This window comes from Brachycentrus maculatus, unplaced genomic scaffold, assembly GCF_059751285.1.
Source record: "Brachycentrus maculatus isolate JH-2025_06_01 unplaced genomic scaffold, ASM5975128v1 h1tg000561l, whole genome shotgun sequence".
NCBI lineage: Eukaryota > Metazoa > Arthropoda > Insecta > Trichoptera > Brachycentridae > Brachycentrus > Brachycentrus maculatus.
The window spans coordinates 107,350-135,115 of record NW_028281304.1 but is presented as its reverse complement, the minus strand read 5'-3'; the positions used below and the strand labels follow the sequence as shown (position 1 = coordinate 135,115).

At 32.1% G+C, this 27,766-nt stretch overlaps 3 protein-coding genes across 3 annotated transcripts; all 3 read left to right on the top strand.

The window, feature by feature from the left end:
• The first annotated feature begins 6,131 nt into the window (after window positions 1-6,131).
• LOC148301456 (uncharacterized) lies at window positions 6,132-11,707 on the top strand. The gene has a single exon (XM_088273222.1). The coding sequence runs from the start codon at window positions 6,350-6,352 to the stop codon at window positions 10,940-10,942; it is 4,593 nt and encodes a 1,530-aa protein (XP_088129348.1). The 5' UTR covers window positions 6,132-6,349; the 3' UTR covers window positions 10,943-11,707.
• Window positions 11,708-13,317: 1,610 nt separating this feature from the next.
• On the top strand, window positions 13,318-15,145 carry LOC148301455 (uncharacterized). Its single transcript, XM_088273224.1, has 3 exons — window positions 13,318-13,413; window positions 13,954-14,064; window positions 14,137-15,145. Exons 2-3 carry the CDS (start codon window positions 13,954-13,956, stop codon window positions 14,884-14,886), a joined length of 861 nt encoding a protein of 286 aa, XP_088129350.1. The 5' UTR covers window positions 13,318-13,413; the 3' UTR covers window positions 14,887-15,145.
• Window positions 15,146-20,050: 4,905 nt separating this feature from the next.
• On the top strand, window positions 20,051-21,835 carry LOC148301454 (uncharacterized). The gene is made up of 3 exons (XM_088273223.1): window positions 20,051-20,106; window positions 20,642-20,752; window positions 20,826-21,835. Exons 1-3 carry the CDS (start codon window positions 20,095-20,097, stop codon window positions 21,573-21,575), a joined length of 873 nt encoding a protein of 290 aa, XP_088129349.1. The 5' UTR covers window positions 20,051-20,094; the 3' UTR covers window positions 21,576-21,835.
• The last annotated feature ends 5,931 nt before the right edge of the window (window positions 21,836-27,766 follow it).

Here is a 27,766-nt window from a genome sequence, read left to right as displayed (position 1 = left end):
TCCTGTATGACATCGATATGTGATTTTTTTCACTCTAATATTTATTCAATATTACCCTGGACTGGTACCTAGGCTGATCGCCTTTCCTTCATGTGTTGATGATTAATTGCGATGGATGATTAACGTTTGAACGGTGAAATATGGCAAGAATGCGAGGCTGAGATATTGGACCGATAATTGGATGTTAAGCACTATCGACAAAAGTAAGAGAGGAGGTTCGGACATCTGGAACGAATGAATAATGAAAGAACTTCTTCTTCTTCATCTTGGCGTAGGCCTTGTGGTCTGTTTTTTAGAGGGATTGCCCTCCTGCGATGTCGACTCCTACTATCAATCCATCTCTTGGTAGTCTGCCCGGGAGTCGTCTACCTTGACACAACGGTATTTTTTTACTGGAAACAGAAGCAGAGAAAGGCCGAGGAAAACTTTGCATGATGCTAGAAAGTAAGAAAGTTAGTTAGTTTAAGTTAGATGAGTAAAAAATCCTGTAGAGGAAAATAAAATATGTTCAATGTAGTATTTTCAGAATTATTTCCGAACAGTTTTAAAATAACCGTAGTAGAAAGAAAACATGTAAAAAACATGAAAAATTAAAAAAATATAATATATTTATATATATATATATATATATATATATATATATATATATATATATATATATATATATATATATATATATATATATATATATATATATATATATATATATATATATATATATATATATATATATATATATATATATATATATATATATATATATATATATATATATATATATATATATATATATATATATATATATATATATATATATATATATATATATATATATATATATATATATATATATATATATATATATATATATATATATATATATATATATATATATATATATATATATATATATATATATATATATATATAAATAAATATATATATATTTATATATATATATATATATATATATATATATACACCCCTGGACAAAAAAATTTACGAGTCCTCAAAAAAACTAAAATTGACACATAATGAATTATTCTTGATATTTAATTAGTTTTTTTTTGTATTGTTTAACATATGTGATGACTACTCGTTACTTCAAGTTTAAAATGAAAGATCTTACTCATGAATTGTACTTAGAAATTGCCATTATATACCAGGTATCAGATTATCCGAACCTTAGAGACCCATAACGGTTCATTTATGGTCGAGTGTTTGTGATGGAGTAATAAAAGACATGTAATTTTTTTATTCATATTTAAGAAGAAGGTTCTAATCGCTTTATTTTAAATTAATGTATTTTACATTTAAACATATTTATAACATTTAAAAATATTTAATACTTAGTGAATTCACCTTTATTTTTTATAACATGTAAAATTCTATTATTTAACGAAGCGTAAAGCGAATCTTAAATTTCTGATCTTATTTCTTCTTCCTAAACTTGAATCGAGTTTTTTTTAAATTCCTCAATGTTTTTTTATTTTTTTTTCCCAACTTTTTTTTTCATAATCGCCCATAAATTTTCTATCGGGTTCAAATCAGGACTATTCCCGGGCCACGTCAACGATTTTAAGCCAATTTTATCCTTGTACTCAATGATCTGTAAGAAAAACAATAAATTATTTATCAAGTGGTCTACAAAGTGCATTAAAAAATAAATATTTGTACTCACAGTGCGGGCTCTATGGCACGGTGCCAAATCGTCCTGAAAAATCGGGTCCGCGGTATACTGCGTAATGTCCTCGATTGTTGGAATAAGATGGTTTTTCAGCACTTTTTTGTACTGGATGGCATTCATCGTACCCTGTATAAAATTTAGAGGTCCCAAACCGTACGCTGTCATGCACCCCCAAATCATGACGTAGGGTGAATGTTTAACGGTTCGAGGGACGCACGACGGATGGTATTTTTCCCCAAGTTTTAGTCGAACTATCTTTATGCCGTCTGGACCAAAAAGGTTGAATTTTAATTCATCGGAGAAAATAACATTTTGCCAATCCTCCAAGGTCCAATTCTGGTGCTCCTTCGCCCAATCTAGTCTAGCCTTCTGCATTTTGTTCGTCAGTAATGGTTTCTTTGCGGGACTTCGTGCTTGGAAACCATGCTCCAGCTGCCGCCTGAACACTGTTTTTACTGAAAATGTTGATTAGCTAGTAGACTGCACCTCTGCGTGTATTTTAAGTGCCGTTAAAAATCGATCGCGCATAACAATTTTTTTTATTAAGCGATCATCTCGGGCAGATGTCGCGCGCCCCCATCCGCTTCCTTTTTTCCGTTCTATGGATTCAGTTTGTTGGAATTTTTTAAATAAAAACCTCACTGCACCTTCTGAATACCCAACTCGACGAGATATTTTACAATTAGATATGTTTTGTTGCGACAGTGTGATTATTTTGGATTTTATCGCAATCGACATTTGCTTTGCACTTTCCATGATTGTTGTGTTATGTTCCCTCAAACGCGGGTAAAACAAAATTGTTGAGACATTTTAAAATGTAAATATTGTAAAGGGTCCGCCAAATAACTTTTTTTTTTTGAAAATGCTATAAAAAAAAAACTTCGTAGCGTCGGCTGTGTGGCACGTAGCGCCGTCCTGTTGAAACCAAATGTTGCCAATATCCTCCTCTTCAATTTTTGTGAACAAAAATCCGTTCAACATGGCCCGATAACGATCGCCATTGACTGTAACGGCCACTCCTTGCTCATTTTCAAAGAAAAATGGCCCAATTATGCCTCTGGACCAAAATCCGCACCAAACAGTGACTCGTTTTGGGTGTACCGGCTTTTCAATGTATGCGTGCGGGTTTTTTGTGCCCCAAATACGACAATTTTGCTTGTTTACATACCCGCCAAGATCAAAATGAGCTTCATCCGAAAAGATGATTTTTTTGGCAAAATCGGCATCTTCTGTAAGTCGATCGCAGGCCCACTCAGCGAAGCGAAAACGCATTGGATGGTCAGTTGGCTTCAACTCCTGAACCAATTGGACTTTGTATGGCGTCATACCAAGGTCTTTATGCAAAATTCGTCTCAATGATGTCTCCGAAATGTTCAATTGTTGAGAACGACGGTGAATTGATGTTGATGGCGCTTCACGCACACTTTCTGCCACAACATCGATATTCTCGGGTGTACGCACTGTTATTGGCTTTTCACGCTTTGGTTTATCGATGAGGATGCCAGTTTCTTTCACTTTTTTCACAAGATAACGAACATACGGAGCTGACGGTGCTTCTCTTCTTCCAAAAACCGTACGCAATTTTCGCACACATTCTGCAACATTACCATGATTTTCAAAGTAATGTCGCAATATTTCCCAGCGTTGTTCAAGCGTATACACAACCATATTCGCTTAGCGGAAGGATAAAACTAATTATCTGTCAAATCAGACATGAGCTAAGTGTTACCATTCACGAAATAAGCACTAGTTGAAAAAAAAAACTTTAGATGGCGGACCCTATAGAAAGGTGACACAAAGTGTCTTTAATTTATTGAACAAAAGAAAGAGGTATCGATAAAGGATTTCTTAGAAAAAGAGTTCAGTAAAGTCAAGGCGTGCGGTAGCAAGTAAACTCGTAATTTTTTTTGTCCTGCGGTGTATATATATATATATATATATATATATATATATATATATATATATATATATATATATATTTATATATATTTATATATATATATATATATATATATATATATATATATATATATATATATATATATATATATTTATATATATATACATATATATATATATATATATTGGGTTGATGCAAAAGTAATGACCGTTTTTTATGATCCCAGGTAAAAAATTTTTTTTTCATAAATTATGAATAGTATCTTCTTTTTTTATGATTCCATTGTATAAAGGAAGCTTTCCCTCTACTTTCTATTCAGTTTTGGCTTGGCCAGAGTACAGTAATAACCCCTTGTATTTTTTCAAAATGTCGTTCGATAAAGTGCATTTACGTATTGTTTACTTTATGAATTCCGTACAAGACAATACCGCGAGTGTGGCAACCAAAAACATTTGTGAAGTGTATGGAGTAGATGTCATCAAAGTTCGACAGGTACGAAGATGGTTTGCAAAATTCCGATCTGGAGATTTTTCACTCATTGATAAACCACGTACCGGGCGGCCATTGAAGTCTGATGACGACGAATTAAAAGTCATAATTGACACCAATCCACGTCTAACCAACAGGGAGATTGTGTCAATGATGGGAGTCAACCAAACAATCGCATTAAGACATTTGAAGCGTATGGAAATGGTTTCGCGGTACGACGTTTGGATACCTCATCAATTGTCGGCTGCCAATTTATTGGATCGTGTTTCAACGCGCGTTGCTTTGAGTGCGAGACAAAAACATGAACCTTTTTTGCATCGTTTGGTGACGGGAGATGAGAAATGGGTCGTGTACAACAACGTGACAAGAAAAAGACATTGGACTATACCTGGACAAGCCCCATTAACAACTTCGAAGGCCGAAATCCATAAAAAAGTTATACTTTGTGTTTGGTGGAATAATAAGGGTATTGTGTATTTTGAACTCTTGGAACACTATAAGACAAGTACAGCAGAACGATATTGTCAGCAATTATCCAAATTGAACATGGTCCTTCAAAAGGATAGACCAGAATTGGTAAACAGAAAAGGGGCAGTGTTTCATCACGACAACGCGCGACCACATGTGGCTATGATGACCTAACACAAGCTAAATGAATTAAATTGGGATGTTATCAAGCATCCACTGTATTTTCCAGATCTTGCTCTTTCTGATTTTTATTTATTCCGATCACTGCGAAAAAAATTTAATGATGAAAAAAATTATTCAATAGAGCAAGTAAAAACATCCCTTACTTCATTTTTCGCATTAAAATCCGCGGAATTTTATACTACTGGTATTAATAAGTTGATAGAAAGATGGAAGAAGGTTATAAGAACTGATGGAAATTATATAATTTATTAAATAAATAATACACATGGTTTGGCCGGTACTTATCGGTAGTACGTTTTGAATTTCGAACGACGCCCGACTGCCCGAATTTAAAGAAAACAAAAGTAAAAAATAGTTGCAATTTGACTCTTCACGCGGGCGCTCTATATATTGAATTGTTGTGAATACCTCGCTGTATTTTGTGACCCCATCACCACCATCAAGAGAGAATCGCCCTGATCCCAGCGCTGGATCAAGACCAATTTCAAGAATAAAAGGTTAGTTCTTTATTCATATGTGCTATTAGATATTTATCGAACTCGCCGTCCCTTAGTACTTGAAAGTTCGAGCATAAATCATCGAACTAACTCGGGAGAGTAACACGACTCCAAATCGATCTAAATATTTCAACCTTGTAGAATCGTCGTCTTATTGTTAATACCATAAGACTGGTCCTTCGAATAATTATTTTTTTTTAGTTCATTTCGCACTGTGGCGAAACCATTTTTGGTCCTTCGAGCCGGATTTACATATTTACGATTACTAGCGTACCTATTACGATTGCGAGCGTTTCGGATTTGGTATCAATACTAAATTCGATATTTAAATTCCATTTTTGGTCCTATCGAACCGGATTTACATATTTACGATTACTAGCGTACCTATTTACGATTGCGAGCGTTTCGGATTTGGTGTCAATACTAAATTCGATATTTAAATTCCTTGTGAATTTGTTTCCCTTTGATAATATTGCTACTGCAATAAGCATTACGTAAACATGAATGATGAAATACAACTTAAATTGGCGATAGCAAAAAAAGATTATATTTTGGCGGAAATCGAAGAGCTGCATAAGCAAGCTCAACATGTTTATCAAAGTCAAAAAGAAACGCGAAGTACACAAGAATTTAGAGTACAGGCATCGGAAATTGACAATCTTTTTTCCGAATTTAAAAACTTATGTGATAATGAAAACGTGTTGCAAATGAAGTTAAATCCAGATTTTCAACCGAACTTTGAGAGCTTGACAGTTTTCAAAAGGAAGTTTTGTTTTGTTAAAGACACACTTACACGGATGACAAAAAATTCTGAACTCGAGTCGTCCAATACAACACCGCAACCTAATATTTGTAAATTGCCACCGATACAATTACCATCATTCGACGGTAACCCCATCATTCGACGGTAACCCAGAAAATTGGTCGAGGTTTTATGAATCATTTAAACAGAATATCCACAATAATAACAAATTGCATGATTCCCAGAGAGTTCAATATCTTGTAGGAAATTTAGAAGGAAGAGCCTTAACTGTGTTTGCGGGAATAATACCAAACGAAACTAATTATAGAATAATTTGGCAATCTTTAATTAAAAAATATCAAGATAAAAGAGCTTTAGCGACGATGTACTTAAATAAAATCATCAATATGAAATTAGTTTCCAATCATCCGGGTCAGTTAAATGATTTCATGGAGCAATTTCATTCATCTATGGTTGCGTTAAAAGGGTTAGATATCGTAGAATTATCTGATTTCATATTCTTGCACCTGGGACTTAAAAAGATAGACTGTCAATTAGTTCAAAATTTCGAAATGTCAGTAAGAGACAAGGAGATTCCTTTATGCTCAGATTTTGTAGAATTCATACGTCATCATGTTAAAGTACTCGAAAGAGTCGATACATCGTTAAACGCAAGCGAAAAAAGAGTACATTTCGAAAAGGTTCAGAATAGAAAGGGCACTACTCCACGCTCATTTGTTGTTAATAATAACAAAAAATCCTCTTGCCAATTTTGCTCGTCTGTAGAACACAACCATATCAGCTGGTGCCCAGAATTTATCAAACTGGATTCTAGGGAACGATACGGTTTCATTAAAGAGAACAACGCTTGTTTCAATTGTTTAAGTTTTAAACATATTTCATCCAAATGTGAATCTTCTTTTAGGTGTAAAAAATGTAATTTAAAACACCACTCTCTTTTGCATTTTTACAAAAACCCTACAAATATACTTTCAAATCAACCTTCGACTTCGGGTACTAATCTTAACAATACAAAGACCTTTTGTAGTATGAATATGTCTACGGACATAAAGAATGTGCAAAACTCGCACACAGTTTTATTAGGTACCGCTATTGTAGACATTATCTGTAAAAATGACACCACTAGACCCGCCCGCCTTCTCGTGGATATGGGTTCTCAAAATCATTTTATCTCTAAACAGAGTTGTAAAAAATTAGGGCTACATTACTACAACAATCAAACTAACTATAATGTTAGTGGAATAGGAAATACTTCGCAACCAATCCACGGTGTAACAAATTTAATTTTAAAATCGCGGTATGATCCTAGTTATAATTTAAGTATTCAACCACTAGTTTTAAATAAGATAACCGATAACCTTCCAGTTTCCGAGATTAATACCTCATCTCTCAACTATTTAAAAGACTTGTCCTTAGCCGACAGAGACTTCCACATTTCAAGACCAGTAGACATATTACTGGGTGCTGAAGTCTTTACTGAAATTCTGCGAGATAAAAGAATACGTGGACCGCCAGGAAACCCAGACGCTATAGAGACCGCATTTGGGTTTATAATTGTAGGTTCGGCCAATTCTTTGATAAGTTACGATAAGGACGATACTCGTCCTCCTATTCATAATTTTTTGACTACTTCTAAGGAATCAATTGAGACACTAGTATCCAGATTTTGGACATTAGAAGAAGCACCTTCGAGTGAAAAACCAAGTTTTTCATCTGAGGAAAAACAGTGTGAAGAATTTTATAAATCAAACATACATCGGGATAGCACTGGGCGCTACGTCACAGCACTACCCTTTAATAGAGATCCATCTTGTTTAGGAGATTCACTTACAACTGCGACACTTCGCTATCAGAAGTTAGAACGCAAAATTAATCAAAATGACACTCTGCGTCGTGACTATGATAAGGTCATGGAAGAATATCTCGAAAATAAATTTATTTCTCCCATACCACTTAGTAATTCTAACGAGCCATTTTATGTCATACCTCATCACGGAGTTCAACGAGCGGACAAACTCACTACAAAACTTAGAGTTGTCCTAAACGCCAGTCAGGTGACTACGTTGGGTCTTTCTCTGAATGATTGTTTACATCCAGGTCCTAATTTACAAGCAGAATTACCCGCCGTTATTCTAAAATTCAGATTATTTCCAATTGCACTCAGCGCGGATATCAAGCAAATGTTTCTAAATTTAATTGTACGTCCTGAAGATCGTCGTTTTCTCAATATCCTGTATAAATTTAAAACTGATGACGTAATAAAGATGTACCAGTTTAATCGCGTGTGCTTCGGTTTGAGATGTAGTCCTTACTTAGCTATGCGTACCGTAAAGCAGCTAGTTAAAGATGAACATGATAAATATCCATACGCTGCCAAAATCGCGTCCGAAGATTTTTATATGGACGATTTAGGCACGTCCACTAGCACAACGGAAGAAGGTGTTAAGTTGGCGCTAAGTCTAATTGAACTTTTCAAATTAGGAGGTTTTGAATTAGTTAAATTTGTAAGCAACTCGGCGGAAGTAATGAATGCTATTCCGGAAAGTAATCGTTTAACTAGTAAAGTTAAATTTGACAATGAAGAGGATAACCTTAAGATTCTCGGATTAGATTGGTGTCCTAAGGAAGATGTTTTAACAGTTTCTGTAAAATGTAGCCCAATACCTAAATGTACCAAACGCACAATGTTGTCAACGGTGGCAAAGTTGTGGGACATCAATGGCTATTGTTCTCCAGTAATCTTATATGCGAAATTATTAATCAAAGCTTTATGGATTCGTAAGTTAGGGTGGGATGAATTGCCACCTGAGGAAATAAAATATACCTGGCAAAAGTTCTTAAAAGAATTGCCTCTGCTAAAAGGATTTAAATTACCTCGATTTTTAGGCTTTGAATCGGAATTATGTACTTTAAACATATTAGGGTTTGCAGACGCCAGCGAACGCGCGTACGGCGCCTGTGTTTATACGTGCATAGAAGTTCCAAATAATCCCAATAAAATAAGTCTAATTCTAGCCAAGAGTCGTGTAGCTCCACTCAAAATTGTGTCTTTAGCTCGATTAGAACTTTGCGCAGTCTTATTATTAGCAAAGCTTATTAAATTCGTCATCGATACAATTTCCTCAAGGTGTACAGTAAAAAATATATATGCCTTTAGTGACTCGACAGTCGCTCTACACTGGACTCACTCATCACCACATCGTTTTGACACATTCGTCGCAAATAGGATCACCAAGATTCAAGAACTTCTTGATCCCAAATATTTTTACCATATCAATGGTAAGCAAAATCCAAGCGACTGTATATCTCGCGGGTTGACACCCGCGCAATTAATTGACCACCCTCTGTGGTTAAACGGTCCACCGTGGGCTAGGGAAGATTGCTCTACGTGGCCTATAAATAAATTTTCCTTTGAAGAATCCGAAGATAAAAAATTGGAATACAAACGTTCAAAAGTTTTTCTAATAACGAATACATCCGTTAATAATTGTTTGGAGTTTTACGAATTATCTAAAAGAGTCTCGTGTTGGGACAGGCTTCTTCGTATAATTGTATATTGTTTACGTTTTTTAAAACGGTTACCTCGTTCGGTGACAGTTACAGTCTCAGATTTGATAGAAGCTGAGAAGGTGGTTATTAGAGCGGTCCAAAGCATGCATTTTTCAGACGAAATAAGCCAATTAAAGGGGTCTCAGGTCATATCAAAACAGTTGAAACGTCTGAGTCCCTTTATAGACGAAGAAGGTATTTTACGCATTGAAGGAAGATTATCCAAAGCAGATCTTCCTTTTGAAACCAAACACCCAGCGCTTCTTCCAAAACGAGACCATGTGGTCGATTTAATAATAGATCGGTACCACAAATTTCACTTACATACGGGATCGGGACTACTTATGTCTATCCTGCGCCAAAGATTTTGGATTCTTTCTGCCAGAAGCGTTATTAGAGGGCGAGTAAATAAATGCAATGCCTGCTTCCGCATGTCTCCGTCACATCCAACTCCGAAAATGGCTGATCTTCCATCATATCGGATACAGGAGGCAAAAGCTTTTGTTCACACAGGTGTTGATTACGCGGGTCCTCTAAACATTACTCTCACTAGAAAGCGCGGACAACGTTCTCAAAAGGCTTATCTGTGTCTTTTTATTTGCTTAACAACTAAGGCTGTACATATTGAACTTGCTTCGGACTTATCCTCCGATACTTTCTTAGCCGCGTTCAAACGTTTTTTGTCGCGAAGAGGACCTGTATCATGTTTGTACTCAGATAATGGTACAAATTTTATTGGAGCTAAGGCACAGTTAGAAGATATTTATAAGTTAACCGTATCGCAGGAATACCACAATATTATAAGCAAAGAAATGCTTAAGCGTCGTATAGAATGGAAATTAATTCCACCTCATAGTCCACATTTTGGTGGAATCTGGGAGTCAAATATTAAGAGTTTCAAATCACACTTATATAGAGTAATAGGAAGTCAATTACTGACTTATGAAGAACTCCTTACGGTATTAGTACAGATAGAGGCTCTCCTCAATTCTAGACCCCTTTGTGTGTTATCGGGCGTACCTCATCCGGAAGTCCTTACTCCCGCCCACTTTCTCATGTCTACGCCTTTGCAATCTCTTCCGGCCTTGGAAACAAACAGTTATAGTCTAGGTTTTCGTAAACGGTTATTAGACAGTTTAGTCCAAGAATATTGGAAAAAGTGGAGGTTGGAATACTTGCATACATTGCAAGTGCGCCAAAAGTGGTGTACACCCGATCACCCGGTAACTGTGGGTACTTTAGTTGTAATTATACAAGACGACATCCCTCCTTTACGTTGGCCTCTAGGAAGAATAGAAGAATTATACCCTGGCACCGATGGTATTGCCAGAGTGGCTTTGGTCAGAACCCAAACCACCAGCTTCAAAAGGCCAGTTGTTAAACTGTGTCCAATTCCAAATCAATAGTAGTTTGTTTATCTATTGTTTTTGCATTTTTTTTTTATCTCAGTTTTTTTTTGTTTGTTTGTTTTTTTTGCATTAAGTTTCCAATTGTATTGAATTGGACGTTTCCGAACAAGTGAAAGTGTTGAGAGAATTACCTCAAACCTCTTATGGTTCAAATTGAAATGAATTATTTAATTATCCCTTTATTTAAGTATTTTTCTATATTATTTCTCTCTCTTCAACATTCGTGTTTGATCGTTTTGGAGTTCGTGGTTCTTTCGGTTTGCGTCGACGGTTTCGGAAGCTCTAGGAACTTCCAAGGCGGGGGGCATGGTTTGGCCGGTACTTATCGGTAGTACGTTTTGAATTTCGAACGACGCCCGACTGCCCGAATTTAAAGAAAACAAAAGTAAAAAATAGTTGCAATTTGACTCTTCACGCGGGCGCTCTATATATTGAATTGTTGTGAATACCTCGCTGTATTTTGTGACCCCATCACCACCATCAAGAGAGAATCGCCCTGATCCCAGCGCTGGATCAAGACCAATTTCAAGAATAAAAGGTTAGTTCTTTATTCATATGTGCTATTAGATATTTATCGAACTCGCCGTCCCTTAGTACTTGAAAGTTCGAGCATAAATCATCGAACTAACTCGGGAGAGTAACACGACTCCAAATCGATCTAAATATTTCAACCTTGTAGAATCGTCGTCTTATTGTTAATACCATAAGACTGGTCCTTCGAATAATTATTTTTTTTTAGTTCATTTCGCACTGTGGCGAAACCAACACAAGAAAAAAAATTAAAAAAAAATATATGTAAAAAACGGTCAAAACTTTTGCATCAACCCAATATATATATATATATATATATATATATATATATATATATATATATATATATATATATATATATATATATATATATATATATATATATATATATATATATATATATATATATATATATATATATATATATATATATATATATATATATATATATATATATATATATATATATATATATATATATATATATATATATATATATATATATATATATATATATATATATATATATATATATATATATATATATATATATATATATATATATATATATATATATAATCACAAACAGGATGAATCCACAGATAAGACGCAAAATCATGCGCTTGTATAAAAATTATCGTCTCATATGTTTATCTACATAAAATACAAATAATGATTTGTTTCTTACGGAAGGAAAATGTTAAAAGTTTTCAGTAAGTAATTAAATTCTTAAATAAACTCTAATACCACGATGCCAAAATTTAGTATTTGTTGTAATATTTAAGAAAATCGAGACATAAAATAAAATATTTCTCCACAAAGACATAGGCGTCATTACTAGGTTTTTTTTTCAAACACCAATTACTTGTTTATTCAATATCCCTTGTATTCGTATACCATTAATAGATAACCAAAATATTTTTGCCCTACTGATAAAGTACAGAGTGGTGTATTTGTTTAAAGGATATTATCGTTCCCGACCGAATTTTTATCAGCAAAAACATACGTTTCTGTTTTTACTCTCACTAGAGGGAAATGTTATAAGTTTTCCTGAACAATTCGACAAATAATGATAAGTAATTAACTCTTACCTCTATTTTCTTAAAGGGTGAATCTCAGGGAATATAATTTTGAATCACCTTATCTCTGTGTACTTTATTTATTTATCAACTTTTGAAAAACGTGACCATTTAGATATAAAAATAAACGACTCGAAAGGACCACTTTGAACCGGTTAAAGGCACTCGAATTGTGGTTAAATCATAGAATTCTACACATTCCGTTGACCTATGTATATGGTCTGAACGTGGATGTACTCCTTTGTTCGATAGTAAGGAGACAGTTGCAGACTGATATTAGAATCAGGAAGGTGTCTTACCTGGTGCACGTGCTTAGAGGAGAGATATACAAGCTATTTACTGCACCTAATCATAAAATGCAAAATAGAAGGTCAACGAGGTGTGGGCAGAAGACAGATATCCTGACTCCGCAATTAACGAGATTGGACGGGGATCAGAACCGTCAAGGAACTGTTTAGAGCTGCCCAAGACAAGGACAATTACTGTCAAATGATAGTCGTATTCAGGTGGACCTGAACATAGAAGAAACTAAGAATCTAGTTAATCCGTTCCGGAGACGGTGAATAAAATTTGTCAATGTTTACGCCACGTTTACGTCTCTGATGAGCATCAACGGACCAAATAGTTCACTACGATGACGAATAATAGGTCTAATTTAAAACGTGTCATAACTAAACATAAACTTTTACAACATTCAACGTATTCGTAATCAATTCGTTACTATCAATACTATTTAGAACACCCTTAATACTCTGATATAAATTCTCCTCAAACAATGGTTGTTAATCATTTCTCTATACACCACGTTGTAAGGAGAAACTTTTCCTGAACAACAATTTCGAGCTTAAAACATCCAAGGTAATTTAAAATATTTTTTTAACCACAAGAGATTTTCGCAATTGCAATTCTATATTTTTTCAACTCAGATAAAAAAAGAAGGTGAAATTAAATTTTCATTTCTCGGTAAAACTAGCAATAAGTGAATATTCCGTCGCTTTTTCAAGTCTACAACACGCAGCTAAAAAAATCTATCAGAGATTTATAATTCATTTTTTTTATTTTAAAAGCCTGCCTGAAAATATGATTTTCAATATCTTATGTAACTCATAACTTTACCTGTTTTTATTACAGCATTTAATTGTGTCCAAATACTTGTTCACAAATCTGGATTAACTCCAGTTAAGAGTTATTTTTTTACATTTTTTGGCATCTCAACATTGACGAAGAAGAAAATGAAAGTCTGCGCTTTTATATGGCTTACGACCTGTTATAGGCTTGGTTAAGTGAAAAAAAAACATATTGTTTATCTCCTTGCGTTACATTTAAAAAAAGTTACTTCAATCAAATTTTTGAGAGAAGATGTGAGAAGATTGCAATTTGCTTTTCCTTTTTTTTCAGATGGGAGTCATATTACTGACATCATTCCTAGTTTTGGTGACATGTACCTCTTCAATTAACGGGAATCCAATGTCTAACAGTACTGCAATCGGAAACGTAATTCCAAGAAAAGTTTGTGCCTTTATAGTATTTTAATACACCTTGTATTTTGCAGATCGGAAAATAATAATTTATATTTTTCAGATTGACATATTTATCGACATCCTAAGGGAAAAAATGCAATCCAGCATCGACTCAGATGTTCAAAATACCACGTCTAGTTCAAAAAACATATTGGGTGATGATTACAGACCAATTAAACTAAAACGAACAAAAGGGTTTCGCGATCGATATACAGGAGAGCTCTTGCAGTACTTACCTCATAATGAACCAGGTCGTTATACAGATGAAACAATAGTTAACGTTGACGAAGTAAAAATAATAAATGGCTTGTATTTTTATAAGGCTATAGGAAGTCCTACCACTCTTGTCTCACTTGAACCACCTGAAGGAGCAAATCCTCCAAGTATCTCCGACAACGCAAAAATTCCGTCATTCTTCGACACTTTAACAATAAGTTATCCAAATAAGACATTCTTGAAATTCGGAGCAACAGAAGTCACAACAGACGTTCCGTACTCAAAGTACAGAGTCGCGCATCACTTACTTGAAAAGCTGTACTTTATCGCTTTTAGGGAAGCAGACGATGCTTATGGAGACTTGTATTCCGTCAAGTTACTCGATGATCCTGCACTCCCGGTAGTTGCTGAGAATATTTATCGAAATACCAAATTTAATTCTCCCAACTTCATTGATTTAGCTGTAGACCAATATACCGGGAACATTCTGATAGCTAGCGAAACTGAAATATTTGTTTTGCAAAGAATGGTGTATGCTTCTGACGTATGTAAATATTCATTTTGCTCCAAACAAAATAATTTAGATAAAAAGTAATTCAAATTCAAATTCTTAAAAAAATAATAGAAAATATGTTAATATTATTTGTATAAAAAAATCAAAAGCTTCTTATAAATGTTTTTAATTTAACTAAATAAATTATCCTCATAATATGCATTGATATAATCACAAATTTTATGTTTTTTTATACAATTTATACGCTTACCATAATATAAACTCTACGGTCAACTTGTTTAATAATTGTAGTTCAACATGTAAAACATAAATGCATTTTATTAAATATACATATATTTTTTAAACCTTTGATTTGTTTCCTTTTACCGCATTCTGTACAACCTTTCTATCATATTACACTCATTACGTGAAATCATTAAGTAAACCGCTGAGATTACATTGAGAGACACCAACATAACACATAGAAATTTTTCCTCCTCGAATCAAACATATCGTTGTTGTTATTTTTATTATTAGTTTTGAACATATTTTTTGCTTTGTTTTACTAGAATAATCCCCGTTCTAAGCGAAACACAATTGAGTTTTTTTCATACCAGTAAACATTTATATGAAAAATTGCTTGTATAAATGTTTTATTATTCTTTTTGATATCATTGATTTTTGGATTATCATTTTAAGAATTACTCTCAAATATCACAAGAATGCACCTCTCACAGAAATCATAATAAACACACTCTCTGAAAATGAACATGGAACCACAAGATTCTGAATGTTGTATGTTTTGGTAAAACAAGACTAAAAAAAATATTTCTCTACAAAGCCACATAGGCGTCATTACTACGTTTTTTTTCAAACACCCTCATTCCTTGTATATGCAATATCCCTTGTATTCATTTACCATTAATAGATAACCAAAATAATTTTTCCTTACTGATTAAGTACAGAGTGGTCTATTTGTTCAAAGGATATTATCGTTCCCAAGCGAATTTTTATCAGCAAAAACATACATTTTATTTTTAACTCTCACTAGAGGGAAATGTTTTAAGTTTGACTAAACGATTTGACAAATAATGTTAAGTTATAAACACAAAAACCTCTCTTTTCTGGAATGTGAAGCTCAGGGAAAGTTAAACCACGCCATATCTGTGGAGTTATTTATTTATAAAATTTGTGGGAAAACGTGATCATTTAGATATAAAAATAAAACGTTTCCGAAGGACCACTTTTAACCGGTTAGAGGCACTCGAATTGTGGTTAAATCACAGAATTCTACACATTTCGTTGACCTATGTATATGGTCTGAACGTGGATGTACTCCTTTGTTCGATAGTAAGGAGACAGTTGCAGACTGATATTAGAGTTAGGAAGGTGTCTTACCTTCGTGCACGTGCTAAGAGGAGAGATATACAAGCCATTTATTGCACCTAATCATGAAATGCAAAATAGAAGGTCAACGAGGTGTGGGCAGAAGACAGATATCCTGACTCCGCAATTAACGAGATTGGACGGGGATCAGAACCGTCAAGGAACTGTTTAGAGCTGCCCAAGACAGGGACAATTACTCTCAAATGATAGTCGTCGTCAAGTAGACCTGATATGACACGCATAGAAGAAACTAACAATCTAGTTTATCGGTTCCGGAGACGGTGAATAAAATTGTCAATGTTTACGCCACGTTTACGTCTCTGATGAGCATCAACGTACCAAATACTTCACTACGATGACGAATAATAGGTCTAATTTAAGACGTATCATAACTTAACATAAACTTTTACAACATTCAACGTATTCGTAATCAATTCAATGTGTTACTATCAATACTATTTAGAACACCCTTAATACTCTGATATAAATTCTCCTCAAATAATGGTTGTTTATCATTTCTCTACACGTTTCCACGTTGTAAGGAGAAACTTTTCCTGAACTACAATTTCGATCTTACGACATACAAGGTAAATTAAAAAAACTTTTTTTTAACCACAACAGATTCTCGCGATAGTAAATTCTATATTTTTTAAATCGGATAATAAAAAGTAGGTGACATTAAATTTAGATTTCTCGATAAAACTAGCAATAAGTAATTATTCCCTTTGCTTTTTCAAGTCTACATCACATGGGTTAGAAAACTATCAGCGACTTTTTTATATATATTTTTTATTTTAAATGCCTGCCTGAAAACATAATTCTCAATTAAGTAACTCATAACTTTACCGGTTATTTTATTACGACATTTGAAGTGTGTCCAAATACTTGTTCACAAGTCTGAAATTATCTTTACTTTAGAGTTATTTTTAAACATTTTTTGACATCTTAACAAAGATGAAGAAGAATATGGATGTCAGCGCATTTATATGGCTTACGACCTGTTATAGGCTTGGTTAAGTTAAAAAAACGATTTTGTTTATTTCCTTGTGTTACATTGAACAAAAAGTTACTTGAATAAAAATTTTGTGAGAAGATGTGAGAAGATTGCAATTTGCTTTTCCTTTTTTTCAGATGGGAGTCATATTACTGACATCATTCCTAGTTTTGGTGACATGTACCTCTTCAATTAATGGGAATCCAATTTCTAACATTACTGTAATCGGAAACGTAATTCCAAGAAAAGTTTGTGCCTTTATAGTATTATAATACACCTTGTATTTTGCAGATCGGAAAATAATAATTTATATTTTTCAGATTGACATATTTATCGACATACTTAGGGAAAAAATGCAATCCATCATCGACTCAGATGTTCAAATTACCACGTCTAGTTCAAAAAACATATTGGGTGATGATTACAGACCAATTAAACTAAAACGAACAAAAGGGTTTCGCGATCGATATACAGAAGAGCTCTTGCAGTACTTACCTTATAATGAACCAGAACCAGATCGTTATACAGATGAAACAATAGTTAACGTTGACGAAGTAAAAATAATAAATGGCTTGTATTTTTATAAGGCTATAGGAAGTCCTACCACTCTTGTCTCACTTGAACCACCTGAAGGAGCAAATCCTCCAAGTATCTCCGACAACGCAAAAATTCCGTCATTCTTCGACACTTTAACAATAAGTTATCCAAATAAGACATTCTTGAAATTCGGAGCAACAGAAGTCACAACAGACGTTCCGTACTCAAAGTACAGAGTCGCGCATCACTTACTTGAAAAGCTGTACTTTATCGCTTTTGGGGAAGCAGACGATGCTTATGGAGACTTGTATTCCGTCAAGTTACTCGATGATCCAGCACTCCCGGTAGTTGCTGAGAATATTTATCGAAATACCAAATTTAATTCTCCCAACTTCATTGATTTAGCTGTAGATCAATATACCGGGAACATTTTAATAGCAAGCGAAACTGAAATATTTGTTTTGCAAAGAATGGTGTATGCTTCTGACGTATGTAAATATTCATTTTGCTCCAAACAAAATAATTAAGATAAAAAGTAATTCAAATTCAAATTCTTAAAAAAATAATCGAAAATATGTTAATATTATTTGTATAAAAAAAATCAAAAGCTTCTTATAAATGTTTTTAATTTAACTAAATAAATTATCCTCATAATATGCATTGATATAATCACAAATTTTATATTTTTTTATACAATTTATACGCTTACCATAATATTAACTCTACGGTCAACTTGTTTAATAATTGTAGTTCAACATGTAAAACATAAATGCATTTTATTAAATATACATATATTTTTTAAACCTTTGATTTGTTTCCTTTTACCGCATTCTGTACAACCTTTCTATCATATTACACTCATTACGTGAAATCATTAAGTAAACCGCTGAGATTACATTGAGAGACACCAACATAACACATAGAAATTTTTCCTCCTCGAATCAAACATATCGTTGTTGTTATTTTTATTATTAGTTTTGAACATATTTTTTGCTTTGTTTTACTAGAATAATCCCCGTTCTAAGCGAAACACAATTGAGTTTTTTTCATACCAGTAAACATTTATATGAAAAATTGCTTGTATAAATGTTTTATTATTCTTTTTGATATCATTGATTTTTGGATTGTCATTTTAAGAATTACTCTCAAATATCACAAGAATGCACCTCTCACAGAAATCATAATAAACACACTCTCTGAAAATGAACATGGAACCACAAGATTCTGAATGTTGTATGTTTTGGTAAAACAAGACTAAAAAAAATATTTCTCTACAAAGCCACATAGGCGTCATTACTACGTTTTTTTTCAAACACCCTCATTCCTTGTATATGCAATATCCGTTGTATTCATTTACCATTAACAGATAACCAACATATTTTTTCCTTACTGATAAAGTACAGAGTGGTCTATTTGTTCAAAGGATATTATCGTTCCCAAGCGAATTTTTATCAGCAAAAACATACATTTTATTTTTAACTCTCACTAGAGGGAAATGTTTTAAGTTTGACTAAACGATTTGACAAATAATGTTAAGTTATAAACAAAAACCTCTCTTTTCTGGAATGTGAAGCTCAGAGAAAGTTAAACCACGCCATATCTGTGGAGTTATTTATTTATAAAATTTGTGGGAAAACGTGATCATTTAGATATAAAAATAAAACGTTTCCGAAGGACCACTTTTAACCGGTTAGAGGCACTCGAATTGTGGTTAAATCATAGAATGCTACGCATTCCGTGGACCTGTATGGTCAGCAACGTGGATGTCTTCTAATGCTCGCTAGTGGGAAGACAATTGCTGACTGATATCAGAGTCCATAAGTTGTCTTACCTGAAGCATGTGCTTATAGGAGAGATATACAAGGTATTTATTGCACCTAATCATGAAATGCGAAATAGAAAGTCGACGAGGTGTGGGCAGAAGCCAGATCTCCTGGCTTCGGAATTAACGAGATTGGACGGGGATCAGAACCGTTAAGGAACTGTTTAGGGCTGCCCAAGACAGGGACAATTACTCTCAAATGATAGTCGTCGTCAAGTGGACCTGATATGACACGCATAGAAGAAACTAACAATCTAGTTTATCGGTTCCGGAGACGGTGAATAAAATTGTCAATGTTTACGCCACGTTTACGTCTCTGATGAGCATCAACGGACCAAATAGTTCACTACGATGACGAATAATAGGTCTAATTTAAGACGTATCATAACTTAACATAAACTTTTACAACATTCAACGTATTCGTAATCAATTCAATGTGTTACTATCAATACTATTTAGAACACCCTTAATACTCTGATATAAATTCTCCTCAAATAATGGTTGTTTATCATTTCTCTACACGTTTCCACGTTGTAAGGAGAAACTTTTCCTGAACTACAATTTCGATCTTATGACATACAAGGTAAATTAAAAAAACTTTTTTTTAACCACAACAGATTCTCGCGATAGTAAATTCTATTTTTTTTAAATCGGATAATAAAAAGTAGGTGACATTAAATTTTGATTTCTCGATAAAACTAGCAATAAGTAAATATTCCCTTTGCTTTTTCAAGTCTACATCACATGGGTTAGAAAACTATCAGCGACTTTTTTATATATATTTTTTATTTTAAATGCCTGCCTGAAAACATAATTCTCAATTAAGTAACTCATAACTTTACCGGTTATTTTATTACGACATTTGAAGTGTGTCCAAATACTTGTTCACAAGTCTGAAATTATCTTTACTTTAGAGTTATTTTTAAACATTTTTTGACATCTTAACAAAGATGAAGAAGAATATGGATGTCAGCGCATTTATATGGCTTACGACCTGTTATAGGCTTGGTTAAGTTAAAAAAACGATTTTGTTTATTTCCTTGTGTTACATTGAACAAAAAGTTACTTGAATAAAAATTTTGTGAGAAGATTGCAATTTGCTTTTCCTTTTTTTTCAGATGGGAGTCATATTACTGACATCATTCCTAGTTTTGGTGACATGTACCTTTTCAATTAACGGGAATCCAATGTCTAACAGTACTGCAATCGGAAACGTAATTCCAAGAAAAGTTTGTGACTTTATAGTATGTATAATACACCTTGTATTTTGCAGGTCGGAAAATAATAATTTATATTTTTCAGATTGACATATTTATCGACATCCTAAGGGAAAAAATACAATCCATCATCGACTCAGATGTTCAAGATACCACGTCTAGTTCAAAAAATATATTGGGTGATGATTACAGACCAATTAAACTAAAACGAACAAAAGGGTTTCGCGATCGATATACAAGAGTGCTCTTGCAGTACTTACCTCATAATGAACCAGATCGTTATACAGATGAAACAATAGTTAACGTTGACGAAGTAAAAATAATAAATGGCTTGTATTTTTATAAGGCTATAGGAAGTCCTACCACTCTTGTCTCACTTGAACCACCTGAAGGAGCAAATCCTCCAAGTATCTCCGACAACGCAAAAATTCCGTCATTCTTCGACACTTTAACAATAAGTTATCCAAATAAGACATTCTTGAAATTCGGAGCAACAGAAGTCACAACAGACGTTCCGTACTCAAAGTACAGAGTCGCGCATCACTTACTTGAAAAGCTGTACTTTATCGCTTTTGGGGAAGCAGACGATGCTTATGGAGACTTGTATTCCGTCAAGTTACTCGATGATCCTGCACTCCCGGTAGTTGCTGAGAATATTTCTCAAAATACCGAATTAAATTCTCCCAACTTCATTGATTTAGCTGTAGACCAATATACCGGGAACATTCTGATAGCTAGCGAAACTGAAATATTTGTTTTGCAAAGAATGGTGTATGCTTCTGACGTATGTAAATATTCATTTTGCTCCAAACAAAATAATTTAGATAAAAAGTAATTGAGATTCAAATTTTTAAAATAATAATAGAAAATATTTTAATATTATTTGTATAAAAAAAAAAAAGCTTCTTATTAATGTTTTAAATTTTACCAAATAACTATATCTGCAATATGAATTGATATAATCGCAAATTATATTTTTTTTCCATATGTACAATTACAATAAAATTAATTCTACGATCACTTGTATAATAATTGTAGTTCAACATGTAAAATTTAAATTCATTTAATTAAATAAATATATATTTTTTAAACCTATGATTTCATTTTATCGCATTCTGTACAACCTTTCTATCATATTACACTCAAATCATTAACTAATTAACTCAAATCTGAATTAATTAATTCAAATCTGAATTAATTAATGAATTAATTAAATCAAGTCTGAACCCTTGTTTCGTAGGGCAAATATTTTGAATGTAAGACAGATTTTCATTAAGTCAATTTTAGAAGACTTGCACAAAAACAAAGGGCCATACGTCATTAACCACACTAAAAGCACAAGATCAAAAACTGAAGGCAAAATAAATATTCCTCGTGTGAGATCTTCGTTTGCCCAAAGACATTCAAATTTTATAGGCCCTAAAATTTATAATATGCTCCCACAAGAAATATTATGTTCAGTTGGAAATAAATTCAAAATGCACACAAAAGAATGGCTCCTAAAAATTGGAAGAACCCAGCTGGAGCAGCAAATAAAAGTTTGTGTGTGATTAATCTATGTGTCAGTGTTTCATAATTATATAATCCTATTTTCTAATCCTATTTTCTAATTTTATAATATTTCTCCTTTAGATTTTACTTTTCTTTTAGTTCAACTCTCTATTTGCTTTCTTTTTATAATTATTATTTCATATTATTTCAGTCTTACCACTTTTATATTATCATTAAAATATAAATAAAGCTGTATTATAAAACGAATAAGCATACCCTGCCTACCTCAGAACAGGTATCTTCAAATACCTAGTGAGGATAGACAGTGTCCAATAAAAAAATAATAATAAATATATGTTTATATATAAATATGTATAACTTAAGTGCAAAATTATATTAAATAATAAACACTGTTCTGCAGCACTGAACCTGAAATCATCAAATCATATAACATTCAAATCATTAACTGAACCAACATAAAACAACATAAAACATGGAATGTTGCCTCGTCGATTCGAACATTTTGTTTTATTTTTATTTTATTATTAGTTACACATGTACAGGGCTTTTCACTTATAAACTCCCGGAACTCGCTTTAAAAAATATTCAAATATAATTTAAATATTCATTAAAATGGCATATTTTATCATTTCCACGAATAATATAAATACATATTGCAATTACGTACGCATAGCGATGTTTCGTCTTATTGATTTAAAAAAATCAAAAGAAAAGATATCTGTTAAAAAAGGTGACAGAAAGCTTTTACACCGCGTTATTTGGAAAAAAACCCTAGTTATGGATACCATACTTTTTCGCTTTTTTATAGTATAGTCCCCGTTCTAAACGAAACACAATTGAAAAATTAAAATAAGTTAACATTTATAAGACAAATTAATAAAATAAATAAATTAATCGATCAAATAAAGTTTGTTTGACAGAATTTCCAAAATCCAAACTCCAACAGTCGAGAATTTCGACTTGAACCTCTATCTGTATAAAAAGATTTGGTGCTTTATTATTCTTTGGTTTCATGGATTTTTTGATTATCATTTTAAGAAGTTCTCTCAAATATCACATGAAAGCACCTCCCAGCAAAGCACACAAATCACAATATACACAACATTTTGAGTGCGTCCAAATACTTGTTCACAAAATCTGGATTATCTCCAATTACAGGAGTTATTTTCAAGAAAACAACTCCTGTAATTGAAGATAATCCAGATTTTGTGAACAAGTATTTGGACACACTCAAAATGTTGTAAATAAATTATCTGGTCAAATTATAAGCTTAAATAATAAAAATGAAAATGGTATTTTCTGGCGTTTCTCATGTGTGTGATTATAATCCAGGATTTGGACCTCACATACTAATATAAGAGTTTCTGCTTAGTAAAAAGCTTCTTTACATCTCACCAATAGATGTCTCTAGTGAAGTTCTAGTGATTTAAGTACAAGGTTTCTTAATTGGTTCATATATATAGAACTTCCAAGAATTTGAGTAGTGTGGTTATCAATAATGGGTAGAATTGGTGAATGTTACACGTGTGTAAAGTGATCACCTAAACCAGCCTGTGACGGTCGTCAGCCCCGTAAATGCCCAGACCTCCATATTCTTTGATGAGATGTCAAAAAATAATATGAACAATAAACACACTTTATGGAAACGTACATGGAACCACAAGATCCTGTATGTTGTATGTTTTGGTATAACAAAACTAAAAAATAATATTTCGGATCTAGCCGAAACACACAACACATCGTTTTTTGTGAAAAGAAATTTGATATTTGTACAATAAAACAATATAATACAACCAGCTTTAATTATCTATAAAGTAATTGACTGATGAAACTTAGTTTAACAAAAACTATTCATAAATGGATGATAGAGGTGGGTAGATCTGAAATAGATCATTCGTCCTTTCACATTTGATTGCATAACACGAACAAATATATTTTTATATTATTTTTTAAATAAGCATTGTATAATGTGCCCTCTGTGTATAGAAAACCCCCAGAGAGGGCACTTCATTGAAATTGTCATTTTAAATTATGACTATGATAAAAAATTATAAAAAAATAACAATCATAACCCAGAATTATTTCTTGTTAATTTTTATTGGTACATATGGTACTTGTTAATACGGAATTCGTCGAAATCGATATAATCACATTGGTTTCGTTAAGGTTAAACTTACTTTCCGAAATACGATTTGATGTAAAGGACGAATTTAAAAAACATTTGTCAAAACTCATATAACACACTCCTTATCATTAATGGTTCACTTTGTGTAATTCCACTTATAAATACTAATTCATGAATAATCGTTCCATCAACAGGTCAAATGTAGAGTTAAGTAATATTGTTACAGACTCCTTTACATATAAAAATAAAAAAAAATATTATTAGTGTTCTTTGAAAGCGAGAGAAACAAGGTTTAAGAAATCACAATGGGATTATGTTCAAAAGTGGATTTGAAGCTAAATGTATTTGGTTATATATTATGGGTAAGTCTTTATTGATTGCTCTATTCATTTCTGATTATTTAAACGAAGAAAAATAAACAACAATAATAATAATAATAAAACCCTTATTCGCACCCCAATGGTGCATAGGGCACTGCGTCATATAAACGCAGTGTTATCTTGATCGTTTACATATGAAGGAAAGGTTATCAGCCCTCCGCTTCAGGTACCAATCCAGGGTAGTATTGAATAAATATTACAGTGAAAAAATCACTTTTATTTATTTTACCCCCCTTGGGAATCGAACCCGGGACCTCCAGAACGGTAGCCGAGCGTGCTGACCATTACACTACGGAGGCGGAAGTAAACAACAAATTAAATTTAACTTCAAGTCCACTTTAAAAAATATTCCCATTATGATTTTTCATGTTCTTTCACTCTCTTTCAAAGAACACTAATAAATTTTTTTATATAAATAGGAGACCATAACAATTTCACTTTAGTCTGCATTTGACTGATAACGATGATGATGAAACCGGTAATCATAAAGTAGTTTTTACAAGTGGAATTACACAAAGTAAACGATGAATGATGAGGATTGTGTAACATTATTAATATGCCACAAAACAAATAATGCTTTTAAAGTATAAAATATATTAGCAAATTCACTGCTCGACTGGAAAATCCTTTTCCATCCATTGATGTATAAAATGCACATGTTCCAACCAAACTTTCAAATATTCAAGACTTTTTTTAAGAAATAAAACAATTTTTTTTTAATATTTTTTTTTATTTTATATTCAACTTTTTAAAAAACATTTTTTTAAACATTTATATATACCCTTAATTTTCGCTAAAAATATTCAAATATGACTTAGATTATCTATTATTAATATATGTATTTCTTTCTAACAGACAATCAACTAGTTAAGTATGTACACAAAATCAAAAAATATTTATTAAAAATACGTATTTCTATTTCTTTTTAATATTGGTTACATGTTTTAATATGGCTTAGTAATTTGAAATATTTTTTAAGTAAGTTATTGTTTTCCGAAAAGCAAATGATTTTCACACATCATATTTTCGTTTGTAAAAAAACTGGCTAGAATTAAAAAGAGCAATATGCAAGGAAATGGTTTTATTAAAATACCTGGATATTATAACATATGGATCTTTATACGGGATTTTTATTAATTGAAAAAATAGCTGTACACTCAGTAAATATTTCAAAATACGTTATTTTATCATACTTCTTTTGAATAATGGTGAGGGAGTAAACAAACTATGACACAATTATCAAAAAATCAATTAGAGTTCAAAATATTTTAAACGATACGCCCTTTTTTGACAACTGTTTTGTTTTTTGACAATTTTCTTTTCCAGTCAGTAAAAAATAAAGGTACTGGGAAAATTGTCTTTAAAAATCTTCGTAAAGTTAGTGTAACGTTTGAATCGGGTTTTTAGCACACAGATCCCCCGCAGTGTCGGGTAGTGGTCCCGTGGTTAGTATCGCGGACTCTTGACTCAGATTTTCTTCTCGAGCTTCTCTTCTCTAAATGTAATTATTTAAAATAAATGCGTTTTTCGTACTTTAACAGTTGGCATCGCGTAGTAAGATAGACTACAAAATTGCCATCGTGGGTTCGATTCCGCCAATTGCAAAATGGTATCAAGGAATATATATTTTCAATTCGTCAAGATCTTTGTGATATATTTTTCACCCCTACATTCCTTACCTTTACTATCCAACCTACAGGCTTCTAAAGTAAAGGCGTTGGAAGTTATTGCTATTAATTTTTTTTTTTTAAATAAGCAATACACCAAAAATGTATGAAAATATATTTTTGGCTTACCATAAAAAAACATATATATATATATATATATATATATATATATATATATATATATATATATATATATATATATATAAACATATATTTATATATATATATATATATATATATATATATATATATATATATATATATATATATATATATATATATATATATATATATATATATATATATATATATATATATATATATATATATATATATATATATATATATATATATATATATATATATATATATATATATATATTTATATATATATATATATATATATATATATATATATATATATATATATATATATATATATATATATATATATATATATATATATATATATATTATATATATATATATATATATATATGACGTTTTATAATAAGGACAATTGAAAAATAAGTAAAAAAAGAACTCTCACATATTAATTAGATGCATAAAATCATTAAAATTACATAATGTTGTTCCAGGGTAAACTTACCATCGCGCAGCCACCCCACAGGGGTAGGCACAGAGAATAGAACGCCAAATCCCTCTGTCTTCGCAAACATTATTTTCCTCTTCCACATTCATGCATCTATACCTTGATGAATATTCTGAAACCTGACGTGATCTCTTTCAAATATTTGACAAACTTGATAATGCCAAGTTTTTCTCAATTTTTCTCTGCTTCATTCGATTCATAAATTTGTTTTGCCGTTCTTCGATCACTCATTCGTTCCGCGTGCCCAAACCATCTCAACACACTTTTCTTAATTTTATCGATAATTCTCATATCAGCCTTTCATTATTTCCTTATATCACCATTCAAACATCTATAGTATCATATACTTATCGTTATACATATATCTATCGTACTTATATTATGATGTAATTATAAAATACTTATATTTCGAGTTTTATACTATTTTAACAGTTTTGAGCTCTTGCACTCTCCGCTTCATTTTTTTTTTAGCTTATTTAAACTCGATGTACAGAAAATAAATAAGTAAAATGGCGGGCTTATTGCAAAAAATCAATAACTTCCAACCAACCAAATATAGGTATCAATGAAATAAAAATAGTTAAAAGAATTCCGGATTTTTTCTTAATTTACTCTAAAAATACAAAAGTTAAATCGCTATGTATTTTAATTTTCCTATTCAACAACATATTTATACTATTTTTATGTTTGTTTTAATAATAACATAGTATGGCCAAATTGATTAACATA